The 15711-nt window shown below is 41.2% G+C and overlaps 1 protein-coding gene across 4 annotated transcripts in view; it reads left to right on the top strand.

The window, feature by feature from the left end:
• BCAT1 (branched chain amino acid transaminase 1) overlaps window positions 1-15711 on the top strand; it is a 100895-nt gene that overhangs the window by 76083 nt on the left and 9101 nt on the right. For all 4 annotated transcript variants that reach the window (XM_037144822.2, XM_053662256.1, XM_037144823.2 and 1 more), the window contains 3 exons: window positions 3747-3832; window positions 6509-6649; window positions 9074-9148. In XM_037144822.2, coding sequence (XP_037000717.2) covers window positions 3747-3832; window positions 6509-6649; window positions 9074-9148 — 302 coding nt within the window. The remainder of the gene's footprint in view (window positions 1-3746; window positions 3833-6508; window positions 6650-9073; window positions 9149-15711) is intronic.

Here is a 15711-nt window from a genome sequence, read left to right as displayed (position 1 = left end):
AATTATCATGGACCATTTCCACTATGGCTTTTAAAGGTCAGAATAGAAATGAGTGAATTTGTCTTCTGATTCTTATAAAATATACAAGACCTTAAGAGTTATTATTCAGATTATGGTGGCCCGAGATAACTTCAGTGTTTCATGTGAATGGGGCCCCTTCAATTTGAGGGTATTCACCTAATGGATTAAATAAATGCTGCAGTAAGGAGAAAAGAAATGGAATACATGTTGGACAGTACTATGAAAGGAGTTAGTAGAATGTTAGGAGTAGCCTTTGGGCTAAAACCAAAAGAAGACATTGAGGCAACTCTATAGTAACTTTGATTTAACCATGTAGCTTTATGAAAATATAGAGAATAATAAGTTGAAAATTGGCAAAATACTGATTTTCACAAGCTTTACTGACAACAGGTAAAAGGCCAGCTCTTTTAGTGACAACCTGCTGTCTTCCACGAGCACCCACTTTCCCCGATTCTTTTGGACAAATGGCTGCCCAGGAAGGTTGGTCAGGTGGACCCTCTGTTCATAGGGCAGCGCCATGAAGGATGACTCCCTGCGGCATGTGTTCTGTCACGTGTGGCCTGTGATTGCAGTAACGGCACCCCGGTGGTACGACCACACAGACCCAATTCTCTTTTCCGCTTCGCTGATGAGTAGTTTAAGACATACACTTGCTATTCACTGTTGGAACAATTTTTACCTTGTCCTGGACCCCAGAGCCACCTGAGAATTGGACTCAGTTATTGTGGTTGAGTTCATAGACAGTTTGGGAGAACAGTCATGGCAGTGCGTGTGGATGTTGCTCAGTCTGCTCAGGCCCTGGGAGACTTCTTGGGCATCAGGCGTTTACACCAACTTTGCTTGGAGCACTCTTTCCTCCAGTGCCCATGGGCTTTGCTGGCTCCCTCCTACACTGCCTTTCAGTCTTTGCCCACATCTCCCATTCTCAGGAAGGCTTTCATTGGGCACCTTAATAAAAATGGCAACCTCCTCCCCCTCATGTCCCAGCATTTGTCACTTTTTCTCTTTTCTTTTTTCTCCATGGTCTAACATACCATTTAACATAATAATTATTTGCCTCTGTCTATTAGAAAGCAGGCAGGGAGTTCTATCAGTTCTGCTCACTGCTGTATCCTTCATGCACAGACAGCCAACTGCAGGTGGTAGGCATCCAATATACAGATGCTCCTTACGATGGAGTTTCATCCTGATAAGCCCATCATTAAATTGAAAATAAAGTTAAACATGCATTTTTAATACACCTAACGTACCAAACATTAGAGCATAGCCTAGCCTACCTGAAATGTGCTCAGAGCACCATAGCCAAAAAACGGTGGTGACACACTGCACGTGCAGTATCAGTTGTGTACCCTCGTGACGACGCAGCTGATGGGGAGCAGCGACTCGCTGCTGCTGCCCAGCACCAGGAGAGAGTGTCCCAGGGCATACACCTCCAGCCCGGGAACAGATCAACACTCAAAGTTTGTTTTTTACGGAACGAGAATGACTTTCACACCATCTTAAAGTCAAAAAGCCCTAAGTCAAACCATCATGGAGTTGGGCCCGTCTGCAGATTTGTTGAATAAACGAATAACTGTGCTGATGGTATTTGGGGCACTGACAAAACCCACATTCCTGGTTCCCATTAGTGCTTGACTTTGGGATGTCACAGATGAATCCTGCTGTTATTGCTTCCAAATTCCTCAGCTCCTAAAAACGGTTTTTCTGTCAAAAACAAGCTACATTTGTAGGCTCTGTTTTCCTCATGTTGGGCAATCTGGAGCCGGTTCTGGCTCCTGTAAGCATGTTTGTGGTTGCAGAGGAAAATGAATATTTCTCACCCAAATGTTGTCCTGTCATCATCTCTGTCTGGCAACCAGAGAAACAGATGTTCTGTTCCTTGACCTCAGGCTAGTGGTTACAGTTTGGGTGTTAAATATATTTCACAGAGCTGCATTTGCAAATACAGGGCCGCTGTTCACATGGAACTTGATGGCGTCTTAGAGCTCAGCACGCTTTAGGAAAGGGCCAGTTTGGGGGCACCAGAAGCATGTTTTCTACCTGTGTGGTGTGTGTGTGCATATCCACACGCACACACACGTAGATCCATACATTCGTGTGACGAGCTAGCTAGCTATTGCAAAGCACAGGTTTATTTTTTGAGAGTAACATTTCAAACATGATAACGAGGAGCCCCAAGGGCATTGCCAAGACCAAATTTCCCTCTTTCCAGAAAGCGGTTTTCAGCACATGATTTTTAAAAACAAAATTAAAAAAAAAATCACACTGCTGTATCCTAGCAAAGAGGATTATTTGTTTGTTTGTTTGTTTGTTTGTTTGTTTAAGCACAAAAACACTTACTACACACCACCCTGAGCCAGGGAGAATGCTTGGGTTTGGGGGACTTGGGAGTAAATGTAGAGTTCGGTCTTCTAGATGGCTTGTTTGCTGGGGATGTCTGATGTGACTGCGGTAGAGTAGGCCAGCCTTGACCTCAGGGTACTGAGGGAGAGGGAAAGAGACCCCTGTGTTGTGACACTTCTGGTCCATCCCCCAGTATCGCCAACCTTACAAGTTGCTTATGTTTATAGGACTTTGGTTTCTTCTGTAAAATAAGGATTGCACTAAGTGATTTCCAAAGTCCCTGTTAGCTGCACAGCATGGCTTGGGCGAGCTCAGAGACACCATTTATGATTTCTACACCTGCTTTTGTCACCTGGTGATCCTTTCAAGCACACCCTGTGAATTACTCGACAAACATATGCTGGGCAACACATTGTCTGTTACGAGCTTTAACATCTTCATAAAGCAATGAATGAGTTAGACTTGAATTTCTCACAAGATGAAGATTTCTGGGTGCCAGACGTGAGGAAGAGAGGGCGAAGCTGGCTATTGGAGGGTTCCTTCTTTAAGGAGTGTTTGTGGCTGACAGACCACACTGACTCTTGTAGACCGGCCATCATGCCAGGCCTCACGGTGCTTTGGAGCGCCCATGGTCTTTCTCGAGTGGACCAGTGTCTCAGAGGCCTTGGCTCTCTGCGTCATCTCTGAAATTTTGTGTTGATTTTTTGGATTTCTTTTTTTTCTTTTCTATTTTGTTAGCCACAAAGATGCTTGAGCCCATCCTGAGCCCATTACATTGCATCTTAGAGGGTGAAGTCAGCAACTCCATACATGACATGGGTAGTAATTCTACGGTTTAAAAATCACTTTAGAGAGAGATTTGTCAAAGGGGGGTGTGGGAGCAGTGGCCGGCAAGCACAGGCATCCACACTTCTTGGGTGGGCTCCCCCACAGTATTCGTAAAGGTTTGGTAATGACCACTGTTCTTTAGTAAGATGCTATCTATATCATTCTAATTACTGATCAGCTTTAGTCCACTAAAGTAAAATATGACTTCAGATATTCCTCTTGTGTCTTCTGTGACTCTTACTGTTTTTTAGTGAAAAACCACCTCACTTTTTTACTGGTTGCAGATACATGAAAGCTGATTAGATGAGTGGCTTGCCTTTTTTTCTTTCTTTTCCTTCTTTTTCCTTTCACTCCTTAACTTTTTTTTCTTTTAATAAAGATCCACCTGAAGGGTGAATAGATTTGAGAAATTTAACAGTGCAGAATAGTAACATTATCTCCATGTTTATTACTAGCAAAATTGTAAAAAGCAGGGTTTTTTTTTTAATGGCTACTGATATAAGGCATGGCTAATACAGTTAATGTTTGAAAATATTCCAATTTCTAATTGACAGAGGAAGAACTGGCAACTCCACCACTAGATGGCATCATTCTTCCAGGAGTGACGAGGCAGAGCGTTCTGGACCTGGCTCGCAAGTGGGTGGGTCTTTGACATGAACAACTTTTATAAGCATGAAAAAAAAAATCACAGTACGCTCCGCTTAGTGCTGAAATAAGTATCCTGTCGTTGCAACCAATGTTATCTAATCTTTAATCTTAATTTGAGTGAAAAGAACTCTTCCAGGGGTGTTTTGGCAAGACTATCAAATAAGTATTGTTTATACGGTGGGCAGAGAGAACCCGTTTGGCAGGTTGTCCTAGTGAAGAACTATTCCAGCACTGGTCTCAAGCTCTGTATCTGGTGTCTCCTTCCAACTCACCTGGTTTGTACTTCGCATGCTTCCTTTTAGCCAGCCCTTACCTTTTCAAGTCTAAGTGTTTTGTTTCCACGTGGCGATGAGTGATGCATAGTTCTTCTCTTCCTCTATTTATTCCAGTGTAACATGCTTAGTGAAGAAATTCAAGAATTTTACCAACATAAATATTTACTAACATGACATTATTAGTTTAGCTGCCTTCTTTTTCCTTCCTTCCTGCCCCCTCTACTCCCAAGTTCACACACATGCTTATTTTAAAACCAAAGCACTCAAGCAAGTGTACAATTGTTGTCAGTAGACGTTCTGATTCCTGTGACACAAGCAAGCATGTTAAACTGTTTGGTATTGGAAATGACATTGTAACATACTCAAGATGAATGTTGAATGAGCTGGTTATCTGGCAAAAGTTCTTGGGTCCAACTTTTGACCCATGTGTTAAACCGATGTTCAGGGCACATGAAAAGGCTTTGAGCAAGCTGTGGTCAAACTGTACTAATGGGGCAAATGTTTAGAAACACACCCATTATCTAGGAGAGTATTAGCATAGTCCCTCTGGAAAAGACTTTGGAAATAGAGGAACTGGGCCTTGTCTACTACAGGGTTTTTAGGATTATTTATAGCACAACTGCCACATGCTGGCTGGCACATTGGGCATGACATTTACAAACTGTTTGTATAATTTCAAACAGCTTGCCCTGTCCTAAATATGTTTGCAGTTGGAAAGATGTAGTTTCGAAGCTCAGTAATTTTTGTTTTATTAAAGAAGGAATTCAACTAAGTCCAGAAGGTTGGATGACAAGTTGCAAGTGGAAATGCTTTCCCACACTAATGATTTGCTAGCATGAAAATAGGTTATTATGGGGGAAGTTTTTTCTTGACTCCTCGCTGTAATTTATTTTAAAAGCTATTTTAAAACAGTGAGACATAAATGCCAAGAGGCATGCGGGGGGTTACCGTGACTTGCCAGACAGGGAAAATTGTCCAAAGATAAGTAAGAGTGAGCAGAGTAAAAACAATTCTGTATATTTATGAGATTTTATTTTTCTTTTCCAGAACGCGGAGCTTATTTTCGGTTAACTTGGCTGATTTTCTGGAATTTATTTACCTTTGAACAAAATAATTGAAATTATAGACTAAGATAAATTGAAACTTGCAAAAAGCCATATTTCTGCCATAGGCATTTTCCCCTGCCCTTCCAAATAACGGACTTACAGCATGATGCATTCTTCTCCTAGTGCTTTGAATCTTCCCAGTGGCTATGATTTCCATTTTTATCTGTTGAAGGTTTGTAGGTTTAAAAAAATACTCTCCTTTATTTTTTTAAATCTATTCATTCTTTGTTGTCCTTAATTAAAGTGACCTGCTGATGAACTTTAAACTTTAACCACTAAAAGAGTAAGAATTACACAGATGAAAGAATGCATATTAAATAGATAGCTTAAACAGATAGCTTTAAAAATAATTGTTTTTTTGTTTTCGTTTCTTATCCTGGAGCACATAAAACGTTGAGATAGTTCAGCAGAAGCTGATGAGGTCTGTGATGAGGTCACACCAATAATTGTGCAACAAAACTCAGTCTATTACAGCACTAAGAAGAAGGGAGGGAATTACTGCTGTAAAGTCAACTGAATCGGTGAATTTAATTTATGAAGAAAAAATATACAGTGCACTTTCTCAGATGAAGTCCAAGTATACTTTCGATATTTTAAAATAATGAAATCTTTCAGGTATTTAAACGCAGTCCATGTTTTTACTGTGTAAAAGACACAGTAGAACAAGGAGCACATTTGGAGTAAGTTGGATCAGGCCTGAATTCAGATGTACTTTCTGCCACTTACTAGCTGTGTGGCCCCAGGGCTGTTGCTCAGCTTCCTCAACCCTTTACTTCTTCATCTGCAAAATGGGGATGAAAACGCCCACTGTAGAAACGAGAGGACCTGGCATGCAGCGGATGCTCCATAAATGGTAGCTATAATGATCAATGTTAGGACGCCATATTCTTTTGTGTGATAAAGACGACCTAAGACACTGTTAGCATAGAACACCAATTACGCAGCACTGCCGCGCATACCTCGTGAAGCTTCAGCCATGACAACAAATAAAAAGCAAAAAAAAAGAAAGAAAAAAGCTGACAAGTATTAAAATATACCATGCATTTTATAATGACCATCTTATCTTTTATATTCTGATCATCTGGTTTAGAGAGGCTGTGACTTGGGAGCAGGTTGCTTAGCACATCAGTGTGTTTACCAGTGAGATGGTGTTGCTTTCTTCGGCTTTCCTTCTGAGGATGACGTGATGTTATCTGGGTTCAGAAGGAATGGAAAGTAGAAATGAGGGTTTTTTTGTTAAAATGTCTCCATGTCTCTTGAATCCCCCCCCTTTTTTTTTGCAAATAGGGAGAATTCAAGGTGTCGGAGAGGCACCTCACCATGGGGGACTTGACGGCAGCCCTGGAGCAGAGCCGAGTGAGGGAGATGTTCGGCACCGGCACGGCCTGCGTCATTTGCCCAGTTTCCGACATACTGTACCAGGGTGAGGTAAGACGGTGTGTCCTCACGACCTGCCATTGCAAAGCATGGCCTATAATGAATTTTTGTTAGTGTGTGAACAAAATGCTGGGTGGACCCAGGATGCAAAAGGTATTTTTTTATAACTTGGCATTTCGTTAACTAAGATGAATGGTCCCCATGAACCTGTGTCAGCAAATCACTCTCCTCTTTCCAGCGGTTCTGTGGAAGCTCCAGCCTGATGGGGAGTCAGCTTTGTCCTCGGACAAGCGTCACACCAGCCTTTCGTCAGTTTGGGGTTAAGAGGTGTCTCTAGACTCGCACTCACTTCTCTCTGCTGGCTCTAAGGACTGCGTGTCATTCCCATTGAGGGGTGGAAAATAATGCCTCCGAACCCTGAGTCATTAGAGAACCCTAAGACAATTTGGGGGCAGAATGGGAAGCCATTGCAAAAGTTCTCTGAAAGCATTTTTAAAAGCCAAATGATAGAAGCCAAGAATGTAGGTGACTGAAGTGAGTGTCCTTTATTCATTTATTCAGCAAATACATGTATTGAGCACAAACAAGGTGCCAGAAACTGTTCAGGTGTTGGTGGTACAGTAGTTAAAAGGGAGACAAAACACTGGGGAAGCCACAGCACACGGACACAGAAGGTCACAGTTAATGCTCAGTGTTAATGTGGCACCATGTGCAAAGGTTTAAGAATAAAAGATAAATAGACAGAGAGCAGAAAATGAGAAGAAACATGCATTTTATTTTCACCTGTATACAGTCTCTATACTTTAGTGTCCGTGGCTAAGAAGTTAATAATTTCTCTTTCTACCCTAGGTAGTAAAGTATACTGGATAATGGTTGAGCCATTGTTGAGCTGATGATTGACAGTCAGTGAAAATAGCCAAGGGGAGCTAAGATTTATATTGAAACATGAAACAAAGGGTGATAGTTTGGGTGACATTGGTTAGATTTGAGTTTCTAGTTTTCATAAAGTATTTCCAAACTAGTGGAGTAGGAATGGCAAATAGTTACGGAAGATTCATTTGAATGATCACCTCCTACATTTATCACTGTCACTATTATTGCTGTTGTAATTATTTTAGAGCACTTCACAGAATTTTATATTTGGCAAATCTGGTGCATTTACTGAAATCTTCCAAAAGGAGTTCAGGCATTTGGTTGGAAGCAATCTCCTCCCCATAAACCAGTCTGAATAATAGGTGCTGTTCTCCCATTGTTTGGTCGGATTTTTTGCTTTCACATTATAATAACAAAGATCCAATACTTACAATTAATGTCATCAGCTAACTTTATCACTTAAAGTCATGTGGGTATTGTTCTTAAAACATGAATTGGCTTAAGTTAATTATATTAAATATAAATCCTATTGTTTTAATGTTCAATATCATAATTATTCTTCCTCAGCTGATGGACTGATTTTTTTTTTCCCTGCTGATTTCAATGGTGGCTGCTTCATTGCCTGAGGTTTTTGAACTTGATTTTGTGCAAGGACCGTCTGAGTCCTTGCACAGACGGTTTCAGTAGAGTTGAATGATTTCATTATCATTCAGTACTTGCGCTGATTATGAAGCTACTGTCTCATATTTTATTATGGTGGTATCTAGATGTGTTGTTGGTCTACTTTTTAATGAACTATGGTTGCCATTAGGTCAGATACTTTGAAGTCCAATTATGATTTCACCTCTACAAATAAGGAGTTTATAAAATTTAACATGTTTTTAATGGTCTTGTTTTAGAGGGCATTCAGAGCCAAAGGGTACGTCTAATTATCCTATTATCCTAAAGGGCATAATAAGAAAGGTGAGAACACGGGTCTACTGAAGTCAAATGATCAGAAAGTCAGCAAGGCATGGATGGCATGACTGAAATACAAATTAGGGTCCAGAAATCTTTCTCAACCTTGAACTCAACCAGGCTGTCCAGCATTGTGGAGGTTGTGGCCCCTGGAACACAGATCGGTTTAGAAGCCCCTTTTGTGGAGGCATAAACTTGCTTTAATTTATGTTCCTGAAAGACTTGCTTTAATTTGTGGCAAAATATCGTTGAGTTCTCATTTCCTGCTGAGAGGGTTAGATATGAAGGCCAACCATTTATCCTTTGAGGCATGCTGGAAGAGGTAGGGTTCTCTGAAGTTTAGCCACTATTTTAGCCATCCCTAGCTCATGAGTTTCTCAGTTGTCCTGAAGACTGGTATACAAACCGGTTGTGTCCCGTAATCAGTTGGTGGGCAATGAACAACCCATTATTCGCTACTTTTTATTCAAATTTGGCATAGAGAAGAGGCTTTGATATAAGGAGCTAACAGAATCAGATTATAATAGGGCCGTGCCTTATTTCATTGGAATCACCTTAATACAGCGGCCTCACTGAGCGTCTCATTGGTTGTCACTGTATGCGTGAGTATTCTCATATTATCTGGTGTTTGGTGTTGTTTCACAGACTCTGCACATCCCATCTATGGAGAATGGGCCTAAGCTGGCAAACCGGATCTTGGGCAAACTGACTGATATTCAGGTAAGGGCTTCTTTCATCTTATTTTAATCAGCTCATAGAACCAAATCATGTCTCAATGGCTAGAAGAGACTAAATTCTGCCATTTGGGGTCAACGAATTAAATTTAAGGGCGATGTTCCTGATAGTATATGTGGGCATGAGCAACACAGAGATGGGAAAGAAATGTTTTGTTTTGTTTTGTTTTTTTTTTTTTTTTTTTTTTTTTTTTTTAACAAAAAAAGAAAGAAAGAAAATAATTAAATAATTGTCAGGGGCTCCAAATTACGCCCTCCCACACACACACATAATCTAAAAATTTCATTAAAATATATAATACTTTTGTAAAAGAAAAAACCTGAAAGTAGAAGAAAGAACAGGAAAAATTTACTATTACCTGTGATTCCAACACTGACCATTGTTAATTTTTGATGTCTCAACTTTTAATATTTTAAAGCATTTATATATTTTTAGGTAAATATATTTTCTAACAAAATGGTATCACACATAATTTTATGTGCTTTTTCATTTGTATGTGCTTAATACATCATTTTCTTTTTCATACTGAAATAACTTTAGTTCCATATATGAAATTAAATTGAATTCTATTATATCTATGCATTACAATTTTTAAAGAAATCAGCCCTGGCTGGTGTGGCTCAGTGAATTGAGTACTGGCCTATGAACCAAAGTGTCACTGGTTCAATTCTCAGTCAGGGGACCTGGCCCCCAGCTGGGAACATACAAGAAGCAACCACTCACTGATGTTTCTCTCCCTCTCTTTCTCCCTCCCTTCTCTCCTCTCTAAAAATAAATACATAAAATCTTACAAAAAGAAAGAAATCATATTATTGTACGTTGACCTTGGTGGCAATTCTTTTACTACTGTAAACAGTGCATCCCTGATTATTTACTTCGGGTAAATGCCTGGAGTCATAATTGTTGGGTCCAAGGGTATGCACGCTTTTTTTTTTTAATGCTAACTTTGTTTTGCCTATGTTTTTGGAGCCACTATCTAATATCTCACGAAGCACTTAAGCAACTTTCTAGGCAGGTATATCAGATACCAGGAAATAAGAGACTGTTCTATAATTTGTAAATACTTTAGAAAGTTATTGAGTGATGTTGTGGAGCCAGTGGGTCACAGTCAGTGCAAATCCCTAAGGGGAGCTGAGATTTCTACTGAAACGCGAAATGCAGTTTGACAGTTTGGGTGACATCAGATGGTGTTGGGCCTTAACACTAAGCAAAGATTCAGTTGGTTGGGCAAGTTGCAGGTCCCTCCAGAGCAACTGAGGTCCTTGGACAGTGATAAACAGTATTTTTGAATACTTAGCAACTTTTATGCAGAACTGGTAATGTTAATAAAAGGAAGGAATAATAGTGGCTATTGAATCAATGAGCTATCTTACCTCTACTCTTCAACAAATATTTTTCCATAGGAATTCTCTGCAAATTAATTAAAGGGATAGCTTAATATTGAAGACATAAAATCTAGTCAGATTTGTTTTCTACTTGTGTACATAGAAACAATAAGAAGAAACTTAGAGAAATTTAATAAAACTTTCTTCAGGGGTGTTTCAGGTGTTTATATATTTTTTAGAGTTTCCTAAGTAAACCTGACAAAAGTAATGTTATCAGTGTTTTGCTCAAATGAAAAAAAACAGAACTAAAATATATAATTTGCTCGATTATAAAAGCCTTTCTTAAAAATAGAAGTTGAAAGGTCTTTCAGAGGAGAGGAAGTGTGGTTATAGTGATAAGAAAGAAAAACCACTTTGGAAAATGTTCTCAAACAACTTGTACAAAAGAGAACGTTACATTCTATAGTAGTTAATTCACAAAATGGGATTTCAGGGTTACCTCTGGGAGATTATATAAAATAATAAAATTTGAACTGACTTGATTTGGTTGTAAAGGATCAACACAAAGGGAAAAGTATTCGGCTAGGCTGAGGGGGAGTCAAGTTCAACTGGCATGGAAAGAAATGTCTGAGTAGAGGTGTCCGTGAAGCTGTGGCTCAGCAAGGCCCGAGCAGGGATGCGTGTCTCCCTGGAGGTGGGGACAAATAATGCCTGTGAACCCTCAGGTAGAAGAGAACCCCAAGACATAAATTTGGGGCAAGGTGGGAAGCCATTGCAAAAATTCTCAGAAAGAGCATTTATTTTTTATTTAAGATTTTATTTATTTATTTTTAGAGAAGTGGTGGGAGGGAGAAGAGATGGAGAGAAACATCAGTGTGTGTTTGCTTCTCACACATCCCTCACCAGGGACTTAGACGTCGGCACGCATTCCACTAAAGCCCCACCAGCCAGGGCCGAAAGAGCATTTTTAAAAGTCAAATGATAAAAGCCAAGCATGTAGGTGACTGAAGTGAGTGTGTTTTGTTCATTCAGTCAACAAATACATGTATTGAGCACAAACAAGGTGCCAGAAACTGTTCAGGTGTTGGTGGTACAGTAGTTAAAAGGGAGACAAAACGCTGGGGAAGCCACAGCACACGGACACAGAAGGTCACAGTTAATGTTCAGTGTTAATGTGGCACCATGTGCAAAGGTTTAAGAATAAAAAATGACTAGACAGAGAGCAGAAAATGAGAAGAAACATGCATTTTCGTTTCACCTGTATACAGTCTCTGTATAATGACTGCGGCTAAGAAGTAGTTGATCATTTCTCTTTTTTCCCTAGGTAGTAAAGTACAATGGATAACGGTAGTAACATTAAACAGAAACTGTTACCGAACAAGAGGAGGTCCGAGGGGGGGGGCAATACAATATTTGGCCCACCTAGGGATGCCCAAAACTGCTATACAACAGGGGCCCCTCCCAAAAACAAAATACTAAAATCTACTGGGCCCTTCTGTCCGCCGCCAATTGGAAAGACATCTCTTAATGCCAGAGATTTGTGAAAAGGAAACAAAATGTTTATTTAATGCTATTCAGGCCTAATGCCACCACTAAAATATCAAAGTCCTTTAGGGTATACACCTACACCCACACAGCGCCCCCTTCTCCCACTGTCCCAACTCCGGGTACCGTAAATCAGGAAAAGAGCACACGTCTGTGTTGCAGGCCGCTGGCACCATCAGCTGTGCCACTGTGCAGGATCTCGAGTTAATCCAAAGTACTGTGGTACCCTCTCATGGTCCACTGGCAAGAGTCCTTTGTACCCAGTTCCGGTCAAAGTCTCTCTTGCTTTTCAGGCCCCGCGGCCAAAGGGGGGCACCCCAAAGCCGCATGGGCCTCTTCTACCAAAGCTGCAGGAGTCCGCACTCCACCAAAAGCATGTGGCTGTCTTCTTCACCTGGCTGCAGGGATCTCCATTCTGGCAAAGCTGCGTGTTTTTTCCCTTTCACCTGAGAAAGAGGGGGTCCGCACTCGGCCAAAACCACGTGGCTCCCTCTTTCACCTCACCAAGAGGGGGTCCTCACTCTGCTGAAACCGCGTGGCTCTCTCTCCCAGGCCTTCCCACTCAGGAGCGCAGCCCTTCGTTACATCCTGAGTCCTCAAGCCCTTCTCACTCAGGAGTGCAGACCTTGATTACATCCTCCTGAGTCCCCCTAGTTCCATCCTCAGTCCCTGCTAGTTCCATCTTGAGTCCCCCCAGTTCCATCCTCAGACCCTGCTAGTTCCATCTTGAGCCCCCAAGCTGCTCTCTACCTTCTCCCTTCTCAGGAGCGCCTACCCTAGTTACATTCTCCTGAGTCCCAGTCCACTCACTCAGGAGAGCTGCCCTTAGTTACATTCTGAGTCTCTGCTAGTTCCATCCTCAGTCCCTGCTAGTTCCTTCTCGAGTCCCTGCCACAACCTTCCCCCTTCTTCCTGGCTCCCAACTTGGCCACTGCTATTTAACATATCTATGAAACCAGTTAAAGGTTATAGATATGTTAAATAACTATTCCTCCAGAGGTTAGCTCCAAAACTGTTGCTATGCAAACTAGCTCTCAATGGCCTGGCTCCATTCATCCCTTCCCCCTGGTGGGGGGGGGGGGGTGAGGACATCTTATATGTCTCTCCAATATTTCTATACACTTTGAATTCTGGACACCTTTCTAAATCTTTTGGGGGGCCCCCCTGGCTGCACCCTGTATCATAATGATACAGCCAAAGCTCATACTGAACAAAGAAGCAAAAGGATACAGTTAGTTACACAGAATGCAAGAAATAAAACAATGATTGTGAATTCAACCACAAACCAGCAGCGCCAACTCTGTTTCAAATTGTTAAATACCGAAAGGCCATCATGCCGAATCTAAGACCGCATCTTTCCTCTTCAATTATTTTATGCTTGTGGGTATGGAACCTAAAGCTTCAAAATTAATCTCCTGCAAGATGGCAAATTGGTGCTGTCATCCAAGCTACTAGGGTGTCTGTTTCTCTCCAAGAGAAATAATTTAAGTAGTTATTGAGGAAAAAGCATAGAATTGCATCACATTTCACATTTGATCACTTTGACATTACATGGAAATATGGATATTCCCTACAAAATGTCTGGTAAATTGGAAAAGAGGAGAGCAACAACAACCAAAAAACAGCAAAAAAAAAACCCCCAACTGTGAGATTCTTTCCAAGGTGACCCTGAGGGAAAAATTCCTTCTTAAATGCAGATTTGATTTTCACTTAACCTGTTTACTTCCATATGTAAGAAAGCATCTGTGAAGTTAAGTCTTCATCCCACTTAGCTAATTATTCATAGAGTTCCCTGGGTCTTAGGTTGCCCTACAAATACCTCTTTGGGGGGAAGTATTTCAAATGGCAGTTTCTTTTTTTTCCCTTTTCTTTTTTAAGCAACAAAGAAAAACACTTCTGTGCTCATACTTCACCGCACTTAAACTCGGGGAACCTGCTTGATGTTGCCTGTGTTTCTTTTTCTCCCATTATTCCTTGCTCTTCCACTCACCATTCTTTTTACCTGTGCTCCGACCATCTGGGGGTCTTTTCTATTGTCTAATATGCTTTGCTGTCTGCTGCTTCCTTTCGGCTTCTGCACCTTCTAACAGTTTGCCCACCTGATAAGGTATTGGCTGTACTTCAAGACACACATCCTTTAGGAGCCTTTTAAATCTCCCTTGAGTAACATCCCTTCCCCCAGTACAAACACACACTCACCCACTTAAGTGATGCTGCTTTCTCCAGCTGCTGTAGTACTTGGGATCATCACATTATGGCCTTTAAATTATATTCTGGGTACACACACTCATATTTGTTCTAGGGCTATTTGAATGTAGGAGTTGTTTTATTCTCTTTCTGTAACCCCAGCCATCAGCACAAGGTCTGGACCACAGAACATACTCAGTAACATTTTCTGAACAAATGAGAGAGGAATGAATGCGCGAACGGTGGAGCAAGCACATACTAAAGAATAAAAAACTTGTTGCTCTTGTATGTTAACACATTTTGAAAAAAGGTGAGAGGAAAGTCTTGAATAATGCCAAATTATTCTTCAAAAAAACTTTTGGAGACCCTGATTTAGAATTTTTCAAAGCAACATGCACCTTGGATTGCTGTGAGGAGTAGCTAAAAGCTGGAACCCACCCAGGTATTAAATATGAGGGGCAGCAAGTGAGTGACTGGCAGAGCTGCTGGTGAGGTTTCAGAAGGTGGGAAGCAGTGATTGTGTAGACCGAGAGGTGGAAATAGGAAAACACGATGCAATTCACTGATGCTGTATCATAGAAATGTACACTTGAAACCTATATAATCTCATTAACCAATGTGACCTCAGTAAATTTAACTAAAAAATCGATAAATAAACATCAAGATTTAAAAAAAAGACAAGAAAAGCATGAGTAGGATAGGAGTGGGATTTGTATCACTTGCAGGTTATTAGGTTTTTTTCTTTGATTTGTTTCCCCACTGGTGGCTACAGCCCTGTAAGACTAAATGACCCTTAGTGGTTATGGTTTTTTCTTCTGCACAGTGGAGCAGCTGGATGACTTTCAGCTGCAGAAGGAGGTAGAGCCCCATCCCTTTTCCCTGCAGAAGTCCTGCCCTTCCTTCAGCTGCAGCACGTGCTGCGGGGACGTCTCCCGATCACCCTGATGACGTGTCCTTTGACGAGCTTCTCGCCCTCTCCCTGTTTCCTAATACTCATGTCCCCACATGTTATGGGATTGCAGAGCTTTGCTTGGCCATGGAATAGGATTAGGAAGAAGGACAACAGATTATTACCTGGTGGGCAGCGCTTATTATATCTTATGGTATTACAGAAAGTGAGTGCATAACACACAGGTTGTCCTTTTATGTTGCTAGGAATTCTCTGCTGAATATAAAAGGCATTTTAGCAAAGGCCATGTAAAATTATTTGCCATACGTATGTTGCCTGTGAGGTAATGAACTTGTCATTAGTTATGTTCTGGTTGAGTGTTCAGTGAGCATTCTTGAAAAGAAAAATTCTGCACATTACTCAGTTTTTCACACAGGCTGAAAGTACCCTCCCCCCACTTCAGTGTGATTGGCTGTGTCGCTTTAACCCCATGCTTGACCCCAGTGAACAAAATCAAGTACCTGTGGCTGACAGGAGGACTGACAGGTGTCCAAGGCATGGGCCTGCTGCTGTGGTCGGTAATGACACTGACAGTGACACAG

The sequence above is a fragment of the Artibeus jamaicensis genome, unplaced genomic scaffold (genome assembly GCF_021234435.1).
Source record: "Artibeus jamaicensis isolate MK-2021 breed Jamaican fruit bat unplaced genomic scaffold, CSHL_Jam_final contig_233, whole genome shotgun sequence".
In the NCBI taxonomy this organism is placed as follows: Eukaryota; Metazoa; Chordata; class Mammalia; order Chiroptera; family Phyllostomidae; genus Artibeus; species Artibeus jamaicensis.
The sequence above is the reverse complement of the archived record's forward strand: the minus strand, read 5'-3'. Positions and strand labels throughout refer to the sequence as shown.